At 46.2% G+C, this 10,852-nt stretch overlaps 1 protein-coding gene across 2 annotated transcripts; it reads left to right on the forward strand.

Moving 5' to 3' along the window:
- Positions 1 to 1,155: 1,155 nt before the first annotated feature.
- On the forward strand, positions 1,156 to 8,272 carry CDC20 (cell division cycle 20). Of its 2 annotated transcripts, none has more exons than XM_083742253.1 (11): positions 1,156 to 1,551; positions 2,246 to 2,465; positions 2,707 to 2,849; positions 3,877 to 3,973; positions 5,344 to 5,472; positions 5,695 to 5,891; positions 6,342 to 6,436; positions 7,039 to 7,270; positions 7,351 to 7,476; positions 7,611 to 7,728; positions 7,892 to 8,272. In XM_083742253.1, exons 1-11 carry the CDS (start codon positions 1,507 to 1,509, stop codon positions 8,062 to 8,064), a joined length of 1,575 nt encoding a protein of 524 aa, XP_083598379.1. In that variant the 5' UTR covers positions 1,156 to 1,506; the 3' UTR covers positions 8,065 to 8,272. The 2 variants fall into 2 exon arrangements, with proteins under 2 accessions (XP_083598379.1, XP_083598380.1); XM_083742254.1 differs by lacking the exon at positions 1,156 to 1,551 and adding an exon at positions 1,560 to 1,641.
- The last annotated feature ends 2,580 nt before the right edge of the window (positions 8,273 to 10,852 follow it).

Genomic DNA, 10,852 nt, shown 5'->3' on the forward strand with positions numbered 1-10,852 from the left:
CAATCTTCCCCAGTCTACTCAAGGTTGGGGACAAGACTGGTTTTTTTGAGGTGTGCCAGAGTTGGGTTCCCAGGCCAGAGTTGAAAGCGCAGCAGTCTTTGTTGTTTTTATTCCACAGGCATGGAACCCTCTAGTTACTAGTCTAGTAGTTACTTGATGGCATTTGAAGGTCAGAAGTCAAGCACATCTTGTACTAGAGATCAAATGCAGCATTTAACCCTCACTGCTACAGGGGTGGTAAGGGGCAGACAGATTTATAAGTGCCAGGGCTTGACAATCTTGGCTAAGCTCTGCTACTATCCTTGCAGCTTTGTATTAATAGGTGGTGCAACTCAGAACTTTGAGGGGTGAGCTCTCAGCACAGGAACCAACTCCTAGGGGCTGAGATCCCTTTGCACTCTTCCCAAGTTGATGGGCATTGCCATTCAAATGGTGGGCGTGTGCTGCATCATGTGATTCATTAGGTGGGGCGGGGCTTACCTAAGCCCCCCACAATATTTGTCAAGTTGCCATCCCTGGCTCTCAGGAGGCGTTCCTGTGGTAGAGGTCCCTGGTTCAATTGTTGCGAATTCACGTTGGGCTGGGAAAACACTTCGTCCTCGAACTCTGAGGAGCCGCTGCCAGTAGTGTAGACCAGTACAGTGGTACCTCGGGTTACAGGTTACGGACTCTGCTAACCCAGAAATATTACCTCGGGTTAAGAACTTTGCTTCAAGATGAGAACAGAAATTGTGCAGCAGCAGCAGCTGCAGGAGGCCCCATTAACCAAACTGGTGCTTCAGGTTAAGAACAGTTTCAGGTTAAGAATGGACCTCCAGAACGAATTAAGTTCTTAACTCGAGGTACCACTGTACTGCGCAAGGTGGCCCAACGGCCTGAGCCAATACAAGGCAGCTTTCTCCTGTTGCATTTTCCCCCCGGGGAGTGGGGGAAAGAAGAGACGACCAAAGGCAATCACTTTCCCGAATGGCCCTGTATAAATTGGAGAGTTGGGCAGAATCCGCCCTACGAATTCCACCACGTGGCTCAGAGTCCTCAGCCGCAGACGCAGGCGGCTCATTAGGGAAGCAGCGACTTCGGAGAGCTCTGACCGCATCACACGCACCCGCCCGGGATGCCTCGGTGGGCGATGCGCACGCGCGAAACATTCCGCGGCCCTCTCGCGACTGAGCCGTAGCGGACGTGCGGTTCCAAGCCTCGGTTGGAATTTTGGAACGTTATTGCGGCGTCCGGCGCCATGGCAACCCCGCTGCCCTCTTCTCTCCCTCCTCCCCACTCCGCCACCGCCGCTAGGCATCATGGGAAGCGCCCGCACTCAGGAAAACGCCCCTGCTTTATCCATGGAGCCGCACGGCTCCCTCCCAGATACCTGCCCTAGCAGAGCCCCGCCTCCTCGCCGTCGGAGAGCCAATGAGAGACGAAGGTTGCCCGTTGGCCTCGGCTTCCCGGCGGCCGGCGCGTTCGAAACGGCCAATCGCTGCTCGGAGAGGCGAATTTAAATCGTGAATGGCGGAAGGGCTCGGCAGAGTTTCCTCCAGATCGAGAAAAAAGGTGAGTCCGGTTTGTTTGCCTCCAGGCGGCCCGCTGCGTCGCTGCTGTGGCTCCGCACCCGCTTGGCTTCCCTCGATCTCCTCGCCGCCTGTAGGGCTTTTTCCTGCCCCCCATCTCCGCCGCGTGGCCCGTAGTGGGGCTGCCCACCCTGCACGGGGAGCTTCCTGTGGATGGGTGGTGCAGTAGACCACGCCGAGATAGATAGAAGGTACCCCTGCCACTCTTTTTAGTGCCGCTGTTGAAAACGGCTGGGGTCGCAAGGCATCTTATAAAAGCAGTGCACCCTTTCAGGAAACCTCCGGGGGTCGTAAAGTACGAAGAAACTTCCTTATTGCTTGTTTCCACTTAGATGCAGAACCTGTGTCTTCAGGTGGAGGCTCCCATGGGTCGATGCTGTTGCATGGGGTGCAGAGTCGGGGAGTTCCTTTGCATTTAGAAAAGTAAATTTTGATGGGAAGGGGGTGCAATATGGCCTTTCTTGAAAAACGCAGCTTTCTATATAGAGGAGCATTCATATGTGTGAGCCTCCATCTGATCCGAATTTAGACTTGCTAGCTTAGGGCTAGGCCAAACTGACTGGGAATGGGGAATAACACGCATGCTCACCCAACCCTACTGCAGATGTGTATTGCATGGTCTCTGTTGGCCTTTTGTTTGCAGCTGCTATTTATTTTATCTGGCTTTATCCTCACAGCGCCCTATTCACATGGCACAGTTCCTGTTTGAGAGTGACTTGCACGGGCTGTTGAAGCTAGATGCCCCTATTCCCAATGTCCCTCCTGCCCGATGGCAGCGCAAAGCCAAGGAGGCTGCCGCCGCCAGCTCTGGACATACCCCAGATGCTACAGCTCCTTCACCCATGAAGCCAGCTAACAGACCTCACAGCACAAGCAAGACCCCCTCCAAGACACCAGGTAAGACTCCTGTTGTATCTTATGAGGGTGAGGACACATCTTAATGTTTGAGGCTATGGGTTGACCTAGCATATGTCATTAGCTTGTCTTGTGGTTTTCCCCCAACCAGATGTTGGGAGTGGCCTATCCACTACATCCCTTGATGGCACTGTGGAATAGTCACAGAAGTACTCCTTTCTATGAATCAAAACTTATCTATCAATAGATGTAATAGATTTTTTGCTGTTTCTCCATCTTGTAGGCAAGTCTGGTTCTAAAGCACAAAACACTCCAAACAAAACTGGAGGGGACAGATACATTCCTAATCGCAGCGCTATGCAAATGGATGTGGCCAGCTTCCTCTTGACAAAAGAGGAGTCCTCTGATGATACTCCCACCAAGAAGGTGAGTTTGTGATATTAAAGAACTGTTCCTCGTGCAAGCCATATAGAAATGGTGCAGGGAGATATTGACACCCAGTAATTGGCAAAGCAGGCTTCCTGACAGTAGGTTAGCAGCTGTAAAGAGACAGGTGATAATACATGCTAGATTTCTGAAACCCAGCTATTATACAGGCCATTTTGCTCATATTAGCTACAAAATCAAGAATGACCAGTACACAATCCTAGGCTGTGATTTATGGGTAGCTAAGTAAATAATACAAGCTATGTAATATAGGGCAGGAGAGCCTATTTCAGCCCAAAGATTGGATTTGAACTTGTCCACATTTCCAGGGGTTGCTTTCTAGCAGTAGGAACGGCAAACCAAACAAATTCCACAAGAGAGAAAATGCATGTGCCTCTTCTTTCCCTTGTCACAAGCAGGTAGCACACATGCATGCTTGCACCTCTGCTAGCTCTTTAGAGAGGATCTCTTAAGTTCATGCAGAGAGATTGTATATCCAATCTTAGTGTTAAGCATCACATCCAAGATCAGAGTTTTTAGGTAAAAGGTAGCATTTCTCCTCATCCCCCCTCCAGTGCCAGTGAGGGTGGGTGGAAATGCTGCCCTTTACTCTTATCTCCAGTCTTAGGATGGTGGTGTTTAGCGGATAAAATTACAGAAGATTGACCAATCTTCACCTGCTTCCTGCTTTACAGTATATTGGCTTGTGTGGGTGGCAATGAGGTAAGATGTTATGCCATACAAACCTTCCAGCTCTGATTTGGCTCTTGTTGCTCATGTCAGCCTGCAGGCATATAATTGCTTAGCTGTCTATACTGTGAGAGCAAGGGAGCTGGGAACCTTTGGCCTTCCAGATGTTATGGAACTCAAAACTCTCATAAGTCCCTGCCAGCATGGCATGTGGCTAGGGCTGATGGGAATTTGAGGTCAGCAACATCTGGAGGGATAATAGGTTTTCCATTCCTGTTGTATGACAAACTACTAATTCATTTTTATTTTTTTAATGGGACTGCTTTTCCAACCCAAGGAGCATCAGAAGGCCTGGGCAATGAACCTGAATGGCTTTGATGTAGAAGAGGCAAAAATCCTGCGACTGAGTGGAAAGCCTCAGAATGCCCCTGAAGGTAGGACCAGATGCTTTCCTTATGGGTGAAAGACACTGAAGGTATTTTTGTTGTTTAGTCGTGTTCGACTCTTCGTGACCCCATGAACCAGAGCACAACAGGCACTCCTGTCTTCCACTGCCTCCTGCAATTTGGTCAGACTCATTTTAGTAGCTTCGAGAACACTGTCCAACCATCTTGTCCTCTGTCGTCCCCTTCTCCTTGTGCCCTCCATCTTTCCCAACATCAGGGTCTTTTTAGATGGTAGAAATAGCAAGGATTCTAAAGGGATGCCCTAAATGGCTTTGGCCCAGTATACCTAAAGGAGCGCCTCCACTGCCATTGTTTTACCTGGACACTGAGGTCCAGCTCCCAGGGCCTTTTGGCAATTCCCTCCATGCAAGAAGTGAGGTTACAGGGAACCAGGCAGAGGGCCTTCTTGGTGGTGGCACTCATCCTGTGGAAAGCCCTCCCACCAGATGTCAAGGAAATAAACAACCACCTGACTTTTAGAAGACATCTGAAGGCAACCCTGTTTAGGGAAGTTTTTAATGTTTGATGTTTTATTGTGTTTTTAATGTTCTGTTGGGAGCCGCCCAGAGTAGCTGAGGAAACCCAGCCAGATGGGTGGGATATAAATAAAAAATTGCTATTATTTTATTTTATTATGCTATGGTGGTGCTTCCTGATAATCCGGTTCATGCGGATGGCACCCTCGCCCTGCTATGCTGTGACTTCAGAGTGAGAATGGTTCAAGGCAATGATGCCTTCCTGAGTGGTAGGAAAGTAGTATTGCCAGTCTGCAGCCTAGCAGTGACTCGGGTTTATAGGCTGCCGCTTGTGTAATCCTGTATTATGCTAGTAAAACAAGGTGGTTTGCTTGCATTTTGTTCAAGCTATTAGGATTGTGCTGATTCGGGTCACCAACCAGAACCCATAGCCTTTTACATGAAACAGCAGCAGGGAAGTCCTTTCTTGAATTAGGGTTCTCCTTTTTAAAAAAAATAGAATTAACCTCCTTGATGCAGTGCGCTCTTGTACATGTTTATTTGGAGGTTCCATTTTCCTCAGTGGAGCTCTCTCCTACATATGTATGCAAAGGGTTGCACCCTTAGCTTGAAAGAGCAGCATACCTCAAGTGCAGTGCCTGTGAGGAGGAAGCTTCTCTTGCAGATGGTTTGATCTGTTCATGGTGTGGTGGTGGCCTACCGCAGTTGCTTTGCATTTTGACAGAATTAGCTGAAAACCCAGATGTGTTAGAAGACTTATTAGGCCTTTCAGCAGCTGGGGCAAATGAGTTGAAACTAGATCTATGTCAACTACAGTGGAAGCAAATACATGACTGACTTTGGTTTGGGCTGCATAATCATGGTCACTCTTCCCCACCCCAGGGTACCAGAACAATCTCAAAGTGCTCTACAGCCAGAAGAACACACCAGGCTCCTCTCGGAAGAATGGTAGATACATAGCCTCCATGTCAGACCGTATTCTGGATGCCCCAGACATCCGCAACGACTATTGTAAGTAGCTACAGTGCTTGTATTTTATAGGATCCCTGTCAGTTCTGCGATGGTGTAACGTGTTGCAGAAGACTTATGCCTCCATGTGGTATTTGCCTTGGCTACTGTGGGTGGAGAGGAAGGGGTTGTTAGAGGAATCAGAGCCATGTCAGGCCTTACAATGGGGGGTGGGGAGGTGTGCAGAGGTGGAAGGGGCTAGTGGCGATTCATCTATTGTTTTAGATCTGAACCTCATCGACTGGAGCGCCCTCAACTTCCTGGCTGTGGCTCTGGATAAAACAGTGTATCTGTGGAACTATGAGTCCCGAGAAATAATCCAGCTCATGCAGATGGAACACCCAGATGACTACATCTCCTCTGTGTCTTGGATCAAAGAGGGAAACTACCTTGCAATTGGCACAAGTAACGCAGAGGTTCAGGTAGGGGTTATGCCTCTTTAATGACTTGATTAAGCATTGTTGACTTGACTACTTGCCAAGGGGCACGGTTTATAGAGATACTCATGATCTCTACCAGAAGTTCATAGAATCTTAAGAGTTGGGAGGGACCCAAGGGTCATCTAGTCCAACCCCCTGCAATGCAGAAATCTGTGTTATGGGGTTACTCTTTGGGGCCATGAGTTACCAGCAGGTACCCGGCAGGTTGTGGGAACTACTGAAGTGTGGGTATGTTCGTGGTTGAGGCATGACTGAGCCTCCTTGAGGCATGACTTTGAGGGCCATGGCTTGGTTGCATTTCTCCAATTGATTTTAAATGGTTTTGGCAAAGTGGGCTTGTCTTGGTATATACTCTTCTCCATTTCCAACCCCCCTGGCAATACTCGAGTTTAGCCAGATAGTTGTACTAATTATTGTCTGTGGTGATTCTAGTTATGGGACATCCAGCAGAAGAAGCGTCTACGAAACATGGTCAGTCACTCATCCCGTGTGAGCTCCCTGAGCTGGAACAGCCACATTCTATCCAGGTACGGCCCAAATCCCAGACAAAGGGATTCATGAGAGCATTACTTGCTTAGGCTCAGCCTATCTGCAGGACTGTATTCTTCTATACAAACCTGGCTATGCTCTGAGATCTTTGAGGAAGGCCCTTCTGTCACGCCACCCTCACAAGCATGTTTGGTGGTGATGCGGGTGGGGCTTCTTGATGGCTGCTTGCAGACTTTGGAGCCCCCTTCCTAGAGAGGCCAGACCTGGCTCCCTCCTTGTCCTTCTGCTGGCAGGTGAAGACTTTTACTCCAGTAGGCTTCTGAGAACTGACTGTTTTTTAGGAAAGGGCTTTTAATAGTATTGTTGTTTCTACTAGTTTTTAAAAAAATATTTTTATGTAGTTTAATATTATTGTTTAATTTCCATTTATTATCTTTTATGTGTGTGTCACTTTATTGTCTTTATTCATGCTTGAGGCCTGGTTCTGGGGGGAAAGGCAGGATATAAATATAACAGCAGGAGTACAGCAAAACTGCCTTCTCTGGAACTTTTTTTTCTTTCCTAAGTGAAGAGGTGATATTGGTTGTCCTTAGCACTTGAGTTTGGGTTTATATACTAAATCTTATGCCTCTCTTAACAGCGGGTCACGGACCGGTCATATTCATCATCATGATGTTCGTGTGGCAGAGCACCATGTAGCAACACTTGCTGGCCATACACAAGAGGTGTGTGGGCTCAAGTGGTCACCTGATGGTCGCTATCTGGCCAGTGGAGGAAATGATAACCTGGTAAATGTCTGGCCAAGCATCCAAGGGGATAGTGGATCATTTCAGCCTGTGCAGACTTTCACGCAGCATCAAGGAGCTGTTAAGGTAAGTAGTTCTTTATGTAGGAGGCACTTGACATGTTGCTGGCAATAGGGAAGATTAATCTTAAGACACCTTTCTTCTAGGCTGTAGCTTGGAGTCCATGGCAGTCCAATGTGCTGGCAACAGGAGGTGGAACAAGTGACCGGCATATAAGGATCTGGAGTGTGTGCTCGGGTACCTGCCTCAATACAGTGGATGCACAGTCTCAGGTAGGTTCACCTAGTATTCTCAATGGAAAATAAAGAGCAGTTCAGCATTGGATACTAAGCTGATGCTCAGTCTCTTCAATTTATACATGAGCATGTATTTGGACTCTTGGTACTCACTGTTTTATGTCTGACAGGTGTGTGCAGTACTTTGGTCTACAAACTACAAAGAACTTGTGTCTGGTCATGGCTTTGCCCAGAACCAGCTCGTGGTATGGAAATACCCATCCATGTCCAAGGTCACAGAGTTAAAAGGTGAGTTCAGATAGATGGTATGGAAATGGCTGAAGTACCAGATTTAGCCAACTTCTAATTTGTGGGTATTGCTGCCTTCATATAATGGAAACAGCCCACACATGCATTGTTCCTTCCACTTGTCTGCTGGAAATGGCACACCTTTGTTTTTAATATTCCCCAGGTCACACAGCCAGAGTGCTAAGCCTGACTATGAGTCCAGATGGGTCCACAGTGGCATCAGCAGCAGCTGATGAAACACTGAGGCTCTGGCGGTGTTTCGAGCTGGACCCAGCCCGTAAGAAGGAGAAAGACAGCAGCACCAAGAGTAGCATTATCCATCAAGGCATCCGCTGAGCCCGCTCTCTAACCTATTGCTTTGTGTACAGAATTTTAAACAATTTAATAAATATTTCACTCTCACTTAAGAAATGGGGTTGGTGCATGGGGTTGATATCTAGGATAGGATAAAAGCAACAGACTGATATATCAAAGTGGATTTAATTGTTGCTGGCTATCTGGCCTGTATCATTTGTAATAAACCAAATAAACTACTGATGGAAGAGTGCTTATCTTAAATCTAGTGTTTCTGATGTTTCCCAAGAGAATATGCAGCCCTAGCCTATACAGACAACAGATACACAAAGTATGAGGTGTGTTGAAAATGAGGCCTTTAATGTTTTGAAGTAAACAAATGATAAGGTATCTAGTACTGTGCATCAAGGTGTATGGAAATAAGTCACGAGCAATTGTCATCTTGGGTGTAGCTAAGGTGCCCATCAGTAGCTGGGCTACTGACAGTGATACAACATGCACTTTCTACCCAGGGGCTGTTTAATTCCTTATAGGGCTAAGAAGTAGCTACAAAAGCACTTATGGGGGCTGTAAGACCTTATTGTGGCAGAATAGTTGGATCAAGCTACTCTGATAATCTGGTTTCTAGATTGTATTCTTGTTCAAATGCTTGCAGTATATATTCTTTCTCCCATACAAATACTGTTCTTATCAATTAAAAAAGGATCCTTAATGCTGTGTACTAAAACTTTGTAAGATTTGAGGATAAAGATTTGGATTCAATCACCATCTCTTTAGATTCCACACCCACACCCAAAAACTTAAAACTATTTAATAGAGTAGCAGGAAGTAGAAACTGTTTGATATGTGCACATAGCTGAAGATAGGAAACATGGGCCACTTAGCTAGAATCAATATCAGAAAGTAGGGAGGGCAACGGGCTACCTTTGTTGTGCACTTTATAGGATTGGATATTGGAAGGAGGATGTGCTTCTCGGCCTGGGATGATAGTAACTAAGAATGCCTGTATTTTACTGCGAAAAAGCTGAAGCTGAATTAGTGGAAGGCAGTTTACTACCAGGAACTGAGCTGTGCAGGCAGGCCCTGACAGTGAGGAATGTTTCTGTCTGCCTCATTCCCTTTACAATTTTCCCCCATCCCCAACTATAGACCAAGGAAGTAGATGCATCCATGAAGTTTTAAAGTCCTTGTGCATCTCTCTTTAAAGCATATTTTAATACATGTAACCTGTCACTTCCAGCATATAAACAGATGAGATAATGATTAAATCCAGAGGATGGGTTGCAGCTCCATGGTAGAGAATCTGTTTTGCATGCATTGGTGCTGGGTTCAACTGCTGCCATCTCTAGCTAGGGCCTGTCTGAAACCACAGAGAGCCACTGCTGGTCAGTGTATATCAGTGGTTCACAATTGGTGGCCTGTGGATGGTAGAGGGTCCGCAGCTCCATTTGCGTAACAAAAACTACCAGAAATATCAAAATTTTCAATGGTAGGGGGTCCATGACTTGGCTTTTTAAAAACAAAGGATCTGCAGTACTTGGCTAATTGGATTTCACTGGTGTAGATAATGGTTTGATTAAAATCGTCACAACTGGGTAGCTTCTTATACTTTAAAAGCTAATTCAGGTGCCCCCTCACAGTGTGATCCTATACACATCAGCTACACACAGCTCTTTTTAAATGGGACTTGCTGCCATAGCCTACCTACAAGCAGGAACACTCGCAGGATATCTGCAACTAAACTTCCTGTTGTATTTTAGGAGGTATATAGTATTTGAAATCTGTAGATTATCTCAAAAGGTTCCTTCTGCCAATGATTCCATGAAATACAGAATGGCTCTCTGTCACAACTTCAGATGGTAAGAGAAGCTAACATCAGTAACGGGAATTTGCTTCTGCGGCCTTATCTAAATTGGGATGGACAGCAGTCTCTTGGTCTGTGGCTGAGATATGAAAACTAGGGCTTGTGCATATTATTGACTAATTATTGACTGTATTGATTACAGATGCTTTTTGTCATGGAGAACTCGTTACCTGTAATGAAGGTACTGTTGCTGTTATGCCCTGGAATGGGCAGACTTAAGTCAGAACTTGTGTTACAAGTTCTGGTTTGGTAGAAAGTCTGAGCCACACAGGCTGCTGTGGTTAGTAGAACTTAAATGTTCTAGATAAAAGGCAACATCAAATAATTGTTGGTTCAGCTGTACTGCTGCCTTCCAGTTAAACTCATCTGGCCAAATTGGGGCTGCAGTTAAAACTGAGGATGTTTTCTTAAACTTCACTAAGAGGAAGACTTTTTGCAAACGAAACAGTTGTTATAATATATAAAACTAGTGCTTTGTTCCTGATCCTAAACAAGACTTGAAGCAACTACTCAAGTTTGGAGTGGCTGTTCTAAAACAACTAGAGAAGCATGGCGCTTCCATAAGGACTATTAACAAGAAGACATACTATCCAAAATGTTTACACTTGTCAAATTTGAATAAGCTGCTGTGAGCACTTGTGTCAAGATAGGATACATATGTTGAGCAGTAAATGCTGTTGCCTGTTCAGTAGGGAGCACATAAGAAGAGCCTATAGTTTTTAATCATAAGACCACGGAGCTCATTATCCCATATTTGCGAATAGACTAGGCAAGGCCAAAGAGTTCTAATAGAAAGCCATACAGGTAAAGTCTCATTTGGAATACACTGTCCCATCTTCATTTCATTAAAGGGACCCCTGACCGTTAGGTGTAGTCGTGGACGACTCTGGGGTTGCGGCGCTCATCTCGCTTTACTGGCCGAGGGAGCTGGCGTACAGCTTCCAGGTCATGTGGCCAGCATGACTA

This window comes from Podarcis gaigeae (genome assembly GCF_964106915.1).
Source record: "Podarcis gaigeae genome assembly, chromosome: 6".
Classification (NCBI taxonomy): domain Eukaryota; kingdom Metazoa; phylum Chordata; class Lepidosauria; order Squamata; family Lacertidae; genus Podarcis; species Podarcis gaigeae.